The 13,411-nt window shown below is 40.5% G+C and overlaps 1 protein-coding gene across 1 annotated transcript in view; it reads left to right on the forward strand.

Annotated features, from left to right (window-relative positions):
* The first annotated feature begins 890 nt into the window (after positions 1 to 890).
* LOC109476114 (succinyl-CoA:3-ketoacid coenzyme A transferase 1, mitochondrial-like) overlaps positions 891 to 13,411 on the forward strand; it is a 19,219-nt gene continuing 6,698 nt past the window's right edge. The window contains exons 1-10 of the mRNA XM_019777006.1: positions 891 to 997; positions 1,870 to 1,978; positions 3,024 to 3,114; positions 3,770 to 3,812; positions 4,157 to 4,249; positions 5,458 to 5,607; positions 6,408 to 6,514; positions 7,103 to 7,163; positions 12,101 to 12,208; positions 13,067 to 13,178. Coding sequence (XP_019632565.1) covers positions 905 to 997; positions 1,870 to 1,978; positions 3,024 to 3,114; positions 3,770 to 3,812; positions 4,157 to 4,249; positions 5,458 to 5,607; positions 6,408 to 6,514; positions 7,103 to 7,163; positions 12,101 to 12,208; positions 13,067 to 13,178 — 967 coding nt within the window. The 5' untranslated portion in view covers positions 891 to 904. The remainder of the gene's footprint in view (positions 998 to 1,869; positions 1,979 to 3,023; positions 3,115 to 3,769; positions 3,813 to 4,156; positions 4,250 to 5,457; positions 5,608 to 6,407; positions 6,515 to 7,102; positions 7,164 to 12,100; positions 12,209 to 13,066; positions 13,179 to 13,411) is intronic.

The following is a 13,411-nucleotide window of genomic DNA, read 5'->3' on the forward strand; positions in this document are numbered from 1 at the left end:
TGGTCCGTACAGACCTATTTGCGGCACTGTCGTGACTAGTTGGTCATAGTTACAGGAAGTGGAATTTTTTGTGTTTTTTTCTAGGAACAGGCCAAAATCAATGCGCGCGCGGACGTCATCCATAAAATTTACTTGGTGTGGCCTTAACGTTATACCGTGTGATTACGGACTAAAAACCTGTCTTGGGCGCATATTATAAAAAGATTCCTTTGTCAAGAGTACCTCTTTTGCAAGAGTACCTCTTCTGTTAGATGGCTTTAAACTTATTCTGCTCGTATTTTTTCAGCGCTTCGTCTAATCACGCTTCAAAACTAATCTCCAAGAAGATTCATTCGGGAGCAAGGGACGATCACCCGGAAAACTAGCCTCTACCAGGCTTCGGGAGGAGGTCGGAAAGAGTAGAAATCGGCCAAATAGAGAGATAGCATGCAAACTGTTCTCTCCAGCAACCAACTCCCTTGGCATGCTATCTCTCTTTTTGGCCGATTTCTACTCTTTCCAGCCACCTCCCAAAGCCTGGTATAGGCTATATAAACGGAAAACACCAGCGCATGGCATCTGAATCAAACATCTGCTTGGAGACCGGAGCCGAGTTGACCTATAGATGACCGCGAACGGGACACGCCCCCATCACACCTCTACGCATGCGAATTTTTGCAGCTGTAATGGGAGGAATGATTCACAAGTAAAAGTAAAAACTCGAAAATGTGTCGAATAAAAAGTTGATAATTTGAAACATATGGCACAGAAAACTTACTAAATAACCACTATATTATAATTAGAAATAATTTTTCCTAATATACTATATTTTTGTCTTTTTGGTAAAATTTATTGCGGTTCGATTACGTTATCTGTTTGAAGTCTTTCCTCCCGTTGCAAGACTTCGCCACACACACGGGACAACATGGCGGCCTCCATGTTATTGACAAAAGTTCGACCAACTTTCGCTGGAGTTTCTGGTCTTCTCAGGTCCACCAGGCGTCCAGAAACTGCCAAGGTAAATCTGTACTGTACTCAAAAACTCCTGGTCTTCATTTCTTCGCAGATATTTATTCTTTGAGTCGTTTTCTTCACTATGAAATTGAATACGTGCACAGCTTGCAGGAGTATAATTTTAGGGTGAACGTATACGTACCCCTCCCCTATGTATGGAACTGTTGTTGTCATAAATATGTACCATAATTTTAGATATTGAAGAGTCATAGGTTTAGGACACGTTTTTGAGCTATTTCTAGTGCATATCTCTAAACATTTTCAGACTTGTATGTGCTTTCATGATTTGTGGCAAACAGACCAGCAGTTGCCATGTATAAAAAATTATATTCAAGATTTTCAAATTTTATTATGTTTACAACATGTTAACAGATTGTATAGCGTTTAAGTTATGACAGTTAAAGACTACATGATGATATATGCTTTTATTTGTATTTATGATTTTGTATATAGGCGAATTTTATTTTAATGTGTTGACATATAAAAGTACTTTTTCAGTGTTTTTTGCATTAACAAGACAATCTTGGGAGTTCATCTGTGTTGGTAGAAGTCATTATGCAACAAGTTTAAACTGAAATTTTCAACACAAGAAATTGGACTCACCCAAATTTTCGACTGTACAGCTCCAGTCTTTGTCAAGGAATGAGCAATCCACCGCTTCCGTGATGTCACGCAGATAACACACGTGACTCCGTGAGCAGTGGATCATAGGTTGCAGAAAGTCTGTGGCGCCCCCCGTCAAGGCTAGGTTCCTAGAACACAAACAACCTAGCTCGACAAGATTGGAAGTCTCACAACATATACATATAGAATCACCTGGACATTCAGTCTCATTGTTTTGCACAATATTTTGCCATAATGGTTTCTTGCTTACAGGTGGTGACATGTTCCTTCTCCACGACACGCACGCGGCCCGTTCAGTTCTACGACAGTCCCGTAGATGCTGTGCGAGATATCGAGGATGATTCCACGCTTCTGGTTGGGGGTACGATCATACAATAGACCCATTCGACTTTCACGGATCGCATAAACTGCTTACGTCACAGGGGGGACATTTCGAATAGAAACTACGTCACAGGGGGGACATTTCGAATAGAAACTACGTCACAGGGGGGACATTTCGAAAGTTCCTTTCACGGATCGCATAAACTGCATACGTCACAGAACAAAGTAACCTTAAATTATTGTACGGAATGCCACCATACAAAGTCGGTGCCTGTTTTCCTGTCATTTCCGCATATATTACCGAGAAAATAGACACTTACCTACCTTTTAGTAAAAAAATGATCTGCCAGAGGGACACCGCGAGCGCAAGCCACGTTCAACTTAAGTGTTCTAGAATGACGTTCTTTTGAAATGTCCCCCCTGTGACATAAGCAGGTCATGTGATCCGTGAAAGTCGAATGGGTCTATTATCCGTAAACAGTGTTATCCTTAATCTTTTTTATGGTAAGGTAAGGCCACACAGACTTAATTTTATGGATGACATCCTCGGAAGACCCCCAAACTAGTGCGCGTGGGCGAATAAAAAAAATTCTGGCCAAAAATAAAAAATGCAGCATGCTACTAAACCACAAAGCTGGTATTGTGGATTTGCGATCATAGTACCTTGCGACTTTTACAACAAGCCGGCACAATCGGCACTGTACGTATATGCTGAGTTCCTTTATTGAGTGGTAGAGCTTCGAAGCCTGGGTGCCATCCTCTGTAGTTACCGCCGGCTCCCTACTTTTCACTAGCTACCATGGACTATATAGAGGATGGCACCCAGGCCAGAACCTTGGAGGACGTGATCTTTTTTTTCTTTGAGGACAGGTAAAAATCGCATTTGGATGTCATCCATAAAATTAATTTATCAGTGTGGCCTAACATGCTTTTGATGAAGGCAGAAAGATTACCAAGAAACCCAGTAACAGTTAGTATCGATAGCATCTTTAATCAGTACATAAACCAATCAGATTCAGAATACACTGATTGGTTAATCCCATAGCTAGTTAGTTATCATGATGTTTAATTTTCCCTTTGTCTAGGTTTTGGTCTGTGTGGGATCCCAGAAAACCTGATTTCCGGCCTGTTGGAGACTAAAGCTAAGAACCTGACGTTAGTCAGCAACAATGCTGGGTACGTAGGTCGCAGTCAATCATCTTTTTGGAGTACATTTGTATTTATTCTCTTCTTCTTTTGTCATCTTCAACTGAGGTGAAGCATGATGCTTTTTCAAGCAGCTACAAGTACATGATAGCTTGTGTATTTAACCCCTACTCTTTTAATAAGTGTGTTGGGTTCTTTTTACATGCAGAGGTTTGACAAAATGTGTAATCCTGAGGCTGGGTGATAGTATCATTAATAACAGGTGGCCACATCAATTTAATTTGTTGTTTCTCGGATTCGCCCTGTCCATTTTTTTCTGATTTGCAAAAAAAAAAAAATTGGGTTCTAAATTAACTGTAAAATGCTCAATGACAGACATATTTTGTCCCCAACGGTTGAAGAAAGTCCTTTTGTTCCGAGTTGTTAAAGTTGTTTCAATGTAACAATGCAATTTTGTTTCATTAAAAGTTCAAAAGCTATTTTTTTAATTATAAACCAGCCGGGTATGTTCACTTCATGGCTCATATGATAACATTTCCGGCTATCATGGGGTGCCTTGGTCTGTTTTTTTTTATTTCGCCCTGTCACTTCATATTTTTTCTGAAAAAATCAGAGAAACAACAAATTCAATTGGTGTGGCCTAATCTTGAATTAGCTGTTGTTTTCATTTGTTTATTGTCTGCAGGGTTGATGACTTTGGCCTTGGGTTGTTACTTCGAACAAGACAGGTGAGTACATGTGTATGAAGGAGAAGTGTCTCTTGCGCCAACTGCTTGTTTCCCACTAGCTTTATGGAGTTTTTGTTTTGCAAAGCTTTTCCAAAAGTGCTGTATGTGGTATGTGCCACCAAAAGGGACAAAGTTGTCACCAATGTTTCTACCCTTCTCCTAGGATTGTTTCTAGACTAGCCTTTAGCAAAGGTCCATGAAAAATAGTCAATTTTTCTAAAATATCTCAAATAACTTTCATGAAGAGTGATCGAAACCATAGAATTACATTTACCTGCACTAACAGTTGGGTATTCAAATTATTCCTCCCAAAGTGTGATTTTGTGCCAATATTTTGTTTGTAGGTGAAGAGGATGATTTCATCCTACGTTGGAGAGAACGCAGAGTTTGAGAGACAATATCTGTCTGGAGAGCTGGAGGTGGAACTCACCCCACAGGTCAGTGTAGGAGACAGTTAAAACAACCAACAGGGGTGGCAGAGTATACAGTGCAATTTTACAGAATACAGTACAATTTTATGGAATACAATGCAATTTTACGGAATACAGTGCAATTTTACTAGTATACAATGCAGAATACAGTACAAAGGTATTAGTATACAGTGCAATTTTACGGAATACAGTGCAATCTAGTAAAATTGCACTATACAGTGCAATCTAGTAAAATTGCACTGTATACTAATACGATTGCACTGTATTCCATCATAAAATTGCACTGTACTAATACCATTGTACTGTATTCCGTAAAATTGCACTGTATACTCTGGCACCCGTGACCAAGCAACAACCAAGGAACACTATAGAGATCTGCTGATTAAGGCCACACCAATTTGATTTCTTGGTTTTCAGTGTTTTTCAGAAAAAAAATGAAGTGACAGGGCAAAGAAAAAACAGACCTAGGCATCCTTTGATAGTACCAATGCTATGATAGGTGCCCTGAGGTCAACATACCGGACTGGTTTGTAATTCAAACAATGGACTTCAAACTTGTTATCAAACCACTGCATTGATAGATGGAAAAACTGTAACAAATCTGAAGAGAAGGGACTTTTTTGGGGCCAAAATATGACCATTTTGGAGTTGATTCAGAGGTTCAAATGTTTTTTTTTTTTCAAATCAGAAAAAAATCATCATCATGATGATGATGATGATGATGAATGATGAGAAAAAAATGAAGTGGGTAAATCGGTGAACCAACAAATTAAATTGGTGAGGCCTAAAAAAAGCATTTTTTTACATATTTAATTGCAAACAATATGTTACAGGAGGTTAATTACTTAAAAGTTATTTAATTGTTTGCTGGTAGAAGACCTTACAAACTTAAGGTTAATGTACTTTTGTCATGTCAATAACGATTTCCTGTGGGGTCTTGTGGCGTAGTGGCAGGGTGCTCGACTCGGAACCAAGAGGTCCCGGGTTTGAGTCCTGACATGCCACCAATCTTGTGCCCTTGGGGAAGGCACTTTACATGACTTTCCTATATATTGTCCTGTTCTGTATTTGTCCTCTGCGTTAGTGGCGGCATAATATAAGTTGATATATATATATGCTGTCACCATGTCTAGTCATGAAATGTTGAAATATTTAAAAAAAGAAGAAAAAGATTTCTATTAAAAGATTTCTATTACAATGTATTTTCCCTGCAGGGTACTCTGGCCGAGCGTATCCGTGCGGGCGGGGCAGGTGTCCCAGCATTCTTCACTCCCACGGCGTACGGAACCCTGGTACACGAGGGAGGGGCGCCCATCAAGTACAACTCCGACGGTTCTGTCGCCATCACAAGTGAACCAAGAGAGGTAAAAACGTTTTACTGCAATTCACTTAATGTTCATGAAGCAAGAGTTCTTGGTGTGAGAAAAATGGACATGTGTACGGAACGATACGTTCATAGTGGCGGCAGGTGCAGGAAAAAGAGAGTCGGAGAATCATTTGTTAGATAAGTTTACGGTACAGAAATGACTGCGAAAACCGCGAACATAAAAGTGCCATCAAAGAGTCAGGAATTACAGTAAAAAAGCATGTTAACCCTTGTCCTGCCGGACTTTTTTACACAATATTTTCAAGTAATTTGAAGTCGTAATCAGGTCACAGACCCCTGACTTTTTTGCCCTGCGGTGGCGTAGTTACTTCTGCATTCGTTGCGTTTCGCTGGGGTGTGATGCGTTGCACGAGAAATACCCCCAAATCGTACATACACAGGGCACTATATACATGTAGATGGTACTGCATGTGCAACCCATATTATATACAGTCAAACCTGGCCAAGTAGACCACCCAGGGGACCACTCAAATTTGGCCTACTTGAGCAGGTGGTCTATTTGAAGAAAATCAGACCGACGCAAGATCACAGAGACATGGCAGTTTACAAGTTGAAGTGTTTTAATAAACCATTATCATATATATACACTGTATATATATGATTCCTGTAGGACAAGGGTAATATATACATGTATGTGACTATTACACTTTCTAAATTCTCAAGTGTCTGTCCAAATGTGACCTTGGTATTTGATGCAATTCAAAGAAATTATAATATTAAGATTATATTATTTATGAATTATGTGATAAAAACTATAGAGATTCTTATTCTTCACAGGAGCGGATGTTTAACGGGAGGAACTACATCATGGAGCGAGCGATCACTGGTGACTTCGCCCTGGTGAAGGCTTGGAAAGCAGACAGGATGGGCAACCTGACATTCAGGTATGTTTATCAGGCACCCTCTCCACCATTACAGAGACATCAGCAGAAGACTTAAGTCCAGGAGGAGTTTAATGGTCGTACAGAATCTGAACCCTAAAGACTCTGCCACGTTCCGACTGGACCAGTGGAGAACTATAGACCCTTCTCCTCCAAACGAAGCTCTACAGAGCCCATGTGAGTCTCTACCTCATGGCACTCACTTGCCTAGAAGGAAATGGGCCGCTCTGAACAGAGCTAGGTGTGGAGTGGGCAGGACCAGAGACAACCTGTTAAAGTGGGGACGGGTGAGCTCAGCTGACTGCCCATGTGGACACCCTACCCAAACCATGCAACACATCCTACAGGACTGCGAGCTTGGACCATCTGTCACCAAGTGAGACTTGTATGACGCTAACCAGGAAGCCCTGGACTGGCTGGAGCAGTGGGCCGGCAAGATATGATGATGATGATGATCAGGGCTCCAATTACTTTTTTCTGCACACCCGATGACAAAATTTTACCTACAACAATCAGAATATAGGAAGTATTGTGCCAAAGTTCTAATTTTACTGGTCTAAGCTGACTGTGATTGTTTTTTTAATATTGCAGAAAAGCTGCCAGGAATTTCAACCCTCCGATGGCAAAAGCTGCCAAGATCACCATAGCAGAGGTGAGGTTATGATAATGATGGTTTACAAGTTACTAGTACAACATTGTAGAATGTTGATGAAGGTTAGACATCCAGGTAAACGATACTCGTAAGAAAATTCAAACTCTACTACTGGATCAGTTACGGATTTTTATTTATTTCCGGACGTTTCGAGTGACATCCATCACTCTTCTTCAGCGTCACAAATGAACAGAGAACCGATTAACTCTTATATACAAGTACATGTAACTAGAAAAACCGGTTAAACAACAAGGTCCGTAAGAAGCTTTATCATGTAAAAGAACGGTTCACTCAATATAAAGGTAATTAGAACTAGAAAAACCTGTTCAACAACCGTAAGAGTCTTTGTCATGTAAGGAAAGTTCCTATGGTAAGAAATTACCATAGGAAATGTTACTGTCCCTTGGGCTGTGGCAGGGCGGGGTCCCATGTGCTTGAGAGTTCTATGCGCAGTCCCCCCTTCCTGTTCAGGGTGGGGTTGTAGATGCGCTCATAGATGGCCTCCTTCACTCCGCGCTGGTACCATCGTGGTTCACGGTCGAGGATGTCTGTTGCCTCTAGCTTGAAAGAGTGTCCCTGGTTGTGTTTGGTGTGATGGTAGATGGCAGAAGAGTAGCCGCTTGCTGTAGCCCTGCAGTGTTGTTTGTATCTCTCCTTCAGAGGTTGGCTGAACATTGTAGAACATTTGTCTTTGTGTTGTAAGCCTTCACCCTGAGGGTCCTAAAGTCATGGGTTTGATTCCCAGTGTTTAGGAGCCTGTTATCAATACTATTATTGGGGAGGTTACACGTCTTGAAGATATAACATTAATATCATAGATTGAATAGGATATTCTTGACTGAATCTCAGTTGTGAACCTTACCCTATAACTTATTAGAATAATATGGTAAAATTGTCATGACTCTGTATGTTGTGGCTATATCAAATCTGCTCTACTAAGACCTCACCCCCTTAATTTTATGGATGACATCCTCTGAAGACCCACAAAGTAGTGTGCACGGGCAAATAAAAAAAAATTCCAGCCAGAAATAAAAATGCTACTGATCCACAGGAATACAAAGCTGGTATAGTGAATTTCCAGCAGTACATAGCGACGTACACGACAAGCCGGCACATGCTGGCTTTTTGCAGAATTTATGAATTGGCACTGTGTGTATGTACTGAGTTCTTGAGTCGTGGAGCTTCTGTAGCCTGGGTGCCATCACCCAGGATTACCACCTGCTCTGTATTGTCGCTAACTACTATGGACTACCCAGGCCTACAGCCAGGCCAGACGTGATCTTTTTTTTAAGAACAGGTGAAAATCAATGTGTGTGTGGATGTCATCCATAAAACCAAGGACATTATACAGAAAACGGCTGTAAACTTGTCCATGTTTGTCGTACGGCGATGAAACAAACATCAAAATCTCCGCCATTTTCTTCTCTACGCGATGCCGATGTCTGCGCATGGCAGCCGCGCAACCCAAATAAGGAAACTGTTGGAAAACGCAGGGGTAGCGAAGTAGTATTCGGAAGGCTTCGGCGCCCATGACGTCATGGTGCTGCTCATTAGCTATGCCAACGTCATGATTCGGCCGAAAACCCTGCGAAAGGGTGAGTCCAACGTTGACATCAATCGGGGGGCGCGCGGGCAAGAAGACAAAGGGACGCAGCGGGACTCGGCGCGGCGAAACAATGGTCACCGCGGGGTGTTAATTGCGACCCCAGTCCTTCTGTATAATGTCCTTGATAAAGTCGGTGTGGCCTAACTTGCAGATTTCACATCCTCAGAGACTCCTGTGGCCCTAGTGGTAGATCATCATTCATAAGATATTTTCTACCAGATTGAAAGATAAATTTGACAAACATGTTTTCAGTGAAACCCTGTAGTTGCATCATGTTGATGTCCTCCAGAATTCAGACATCTTGCGGCAGGTCCCACAGGGCGCGGTCTCGCTTATTTCCCATTGCCTTATATGGTAAGGAGGGTGCAATGTCCCCTTCTCTATTCTCAAGCGACATAACTTCAGCACATAGCCTTGGTCTGGAGGCCAATATTACAAAAATATAAAATGATACATCAATACAGATTATTGTAAAGAATGATTGGAGAGGGGACTTGGAACCTAAATTTGCAGGAAAAATAATAAAAACTGTTATACACCAAACTACTGACACATTTGATGCCAGACGCAAAAAATTATGCTACCCCTTTATTAATAGGCTAAGCAACACCAACAACAGCATAATACAATGCCTTCTGAGGTCAGATTGTCAGTACAGAAATTCTTTTTAAAAAATGTATATTAAAGATGCTATATGTATAGTTTGTGTTTCTATGTTTGTACCGTTGTTTTTTATGGGTGAAATACCTGAAATAAAGACATTCATTCATTCATTCATTCATTCATTGCTAATATTGTCAAGTACAGTTATATGAATTGATTTTTGACTAATGTTGTCAGTTGTCTGAAATGATAGATGACGGTAACAATGCAGTTTGTTGTACTGAATTGAACTGGATTTTCATCTGGTTGGTATGTGTTGATGTCTAGCAGTAAGGGTTGTTGTCGCTTTAGTCCTGCCAATTCCAGTTCCCTAGACACGGCCAGAAAAAGACCTGAAGGATTCTCAGAATGCAGACGATATCAGGCAATCTTATTTTGCTGACCAGACTGAACCATGGAAAACTTGAGGGGTGTTCAAGAAATGGCATAAATTAATTTCGAGTTATATCATACGATTCACAATTTTTTTGCACCTAAGCCAATTGAAAGAGGATCTATTATTATTATTGGTCTGCTTTTTATGTCAGGGTTGAAATTTTTATGACTTTTCTTGTTAATCAAAAAAAATATCAAAAATGTCTTTTCCCTCTTTTGCATTGGTGGTATGCTTCTTTAGGTCACATGACCTGATATGCAGATTTGTGATAAGCGGACTTCCCCGGTTAAAACCGGTCGTGGCTTGTTTACAGATTTCTTTATAGTCACTTTCCACAGCTTTCTGTCGCTAGATTCAGTTGCGTTTCCGCAGAAGTTTGTAGAACGGTGTGTTGGTTGTTTCTCCTCGTGCGACCATGCCTCGCCATATCAGGTCCGATTACGCCCTGCCCGAGTCGTACCAGCGGTCGTCACAGATCATGGATCAGAAGTTGGCCCTCGCCCGCGTACAACTCCGCCTCATCAACACGCGCCTGCGACTCCGCGAGCGCGGAATCTCACGGTTGGAAACCAAGTCAGAGGGCCTGTACAAGTACGAGTAGCGAAGCCCAGCTGCTCAAGTCGTAGATGTAGCGTAGTTTGGAAACTAAGTTAAGGAAGAAACCATGATGTCTAACTCTTAGTTTAATTTCTTACGTTGTGTACAAAAAGACTTGTGTCACGTGATGTGTTCTTGTTCTACTGTTGGAGTTTGTGCCCTGTGTTTGTTAAAGGTAAGCATTTGCTAGATGTTTTCTATATTTTGAACTCATATCCATGTTTGTGGAGAATGCCCTAACAAAAAGTCTTCATGATGATACAATTGTGTGGATAATAATTTTGTAACATCATTCTTTAGAGCAATGCAATTCATTAATTGCTGTAAACCCCATTATTTCAGGTAATGCAAACTGCTCTAGGTTATCGTTGCATTTTTAAAAATAAGTTATGTCACAATAACCCACTTCAAAGCCATTTAGTATCGTCCTAGAACACTGTGTAACAAAAATTTGACCTGTCTTTACTTCATTGACCCAGTAATTTGATATTGAGATTGGTATCAAGAAGAAGCATTTCAGTGTAAAGAATTGTTACATGGTATGAAGAAAATCTAAACCCCTCAGGTTTAGATCTACCGGAAGAGTAATTATTTTGAATTTATCAGTGACCTACTACTGGTAGTACATGCACTCAAAGAAAATGGTAGTGGAAGAAAGCAGGCCTCTCTAATCCTCCTCTCAGCAAAGGTTAAGAAATCATGAAAAATGTCTTGAACATAAGTACATGTACTTGAGGAGGAGAAATATTACATGTACTTAGAACTCTATGATTAGAACTTTGGTCATGGGAGTTTCCAAGTAAGGAGATAGTGTCCCATGGGAGTTACCTTATAAGGTAATCAGTTCTGAGGTACATCTCCCAGTGCATAGTAAGCCTGAATTTGATAGATAAATGAATCTGATATTTGAACTAGTTTATGTTCCTGCCAGCAAAGTATTATTGATGCAAATAGACTTATTTTCAAAGATTGAAGTATAGAAAATATTGTGTGTTTGATTTGTTCAGCACTTTCAAGTCATTCTTTTGCAATGATATTTCACATGTTTGTGTTAGGTATAACTACATGTACGAGGCACAATGTGTCTTCATTGAAGATGCATAAAAATGCAGCTGCATTTTCTCATTAATATCCTTTCATGAAATCTACATGGAACACTAAGCAGTTTAATCTAAAACTGCAGAGCAAGAGTTATACTAATCATATACTGAGACAGATCTTTCTTATATTCATTGACTGTAACTAATGCCATGTTGATTTGATTATATGGATAACATCTGCGCGCGCATGAATTTTCGTCCGTTTCAAAAAAAAATTTTCGACCATACTGTAAATCGTACAAAATGAGCGAATGCGGTATATGTAGCATGTTGCAAAAATGTTTTGGAAAACTATATTTAAGTCATAGAATGCTGAAATCTTTTCAGGAAAAGAAGAAAATGTGAACAAATGAAAATGAAGAGAGTACTATTTTATTCCCCATACCATATGCTGTGTGTTTAGTCATTTCTTCAACCTTAATGAACACGTAGATTTCATAATGAAGGCAGCTTTTTTTTTTTGGCCAAACTTTTTTTATTTACACTCTCGCATCAGATTTGGGGTTCCCAGAAGATTGCATTCATATAATTAAATCACATGGCCTAACTAGTATAAAAATCTGACAGAACAGTGTGTCTTGTGTGTTGTACACAGGTGGAGGAGATAGTTGAGTCCGGCACCATCCCTCCAGAAGATGTTCATGTTCCCAGTATCTTTGTGCAGAGAGTCTTCAAGGGAGACAAATTTGAGAAGAGAATAGAGGTGGGCAAAAGGACAGTCAGAAATTCACATGGACCAATTTGATGGTTTTATTCTCATCTATCCCAGCATTTAGAGATATGAAATTGAGACATAAGCTAATCTTCTGACATTTCAACTTTGACACTTAGGTTTCTATTCCCAAGTTACTACAATCCAGCAATTCAATATATGGCATTTTTGTAGCTTTGGCTTCAGTTTTGCATGGCCGTAGCCAGGATTTTGAATGGGGGGGGGGGTTCGTCTCACTGCTTGAGGGGACCTCGAGCGCCGGCGAGCGCCGAAGGCGCGAGGTTTCTAGGGGGTCCGGGGGCATGCTCCCCCAGAAAATTTTGAAAAATGAACCTTCTAAAATGGCATTTCGTGCATTTTTGAGCGGATTTCCAAGAGAAAATCAGAGATAAATTTTTATTCAATGACAAAGAGAGCAGTTTTCTACGATTCCAGTCCATCTTTTCAAGAAAAAACTTGGACCTTTACATAAAATGTGGACCAAAAAGTGGACCTTTACATAAAATGTGGACCAAAAAGTGGACCTTTACATAAAAAGTGGACCAAAAAGTGGACCTTTGAGCCTTGTGGGGGGGTTCTTCCGAACCTCCCGAACCCCCCTGGCTACGGGCATGTTTTGGCAAGGTGGTTTAGGTATTAAAGAGTCTTACTTTTTACCTTCCATACGCTCTCTACTGTCCTTAGTTTTCCTTTTCCTGACCTCCCTTAAACTCTACTCCTCCAATATTTTCTTAAACCTCCTTGGTTGGTTGCTGTAACAATTGAGATTGGGGTACCCCAAATGTGTAATCGTATAGATTTGTATGATTCAAAAGAGGAACATACTGATGATTTTCCCATGTTCTACAGAGACGAACACTGACCAAGGAAGCAAAAGATGACAAGCCCAAGAGTGCCGCAGCCCTGGTAAGGGAGAGGATCATCAGGAGAGCAGCACTGGAGTTCGAGGATGGCATGTATGGTATCCTTCACATGGACAGTACAGTTACTCCCCCTAGTGAGGAGTTGCAATACTGCAGCACTTGCAAATCTGTTGAAATGAAATCTATGTTACCAGACTGGACAGGGTTAGACTTTTGCTTATAATTTAAGGAAAGAGAATTTCCTTGAAGAAGACTAGAGTGACAGTCTAAGATTCTCCTTTCTTTCTTTCTTTCTTTCTTTCTTTCTTTCTTTCTTTCTTTCTTTCTTTCT

This window comes from Branchiostoma belcheri, unplaced genomic scaffold (assembly GCF_001625305.1).
Source record: "Branchiostoma belcheri isolate BF01 breed outbred unplaced genomic scaffold, Haploidv18h27 scaffold36, whole genome shotgun sequence".
NCBI classification, from domain to species: Eukaryota; Metazoa; Chordata; class Leptocardii; order Amphioxiformes; family Branchiostomatidae; genus Branchiostoma; species Branchiostoma belcheri.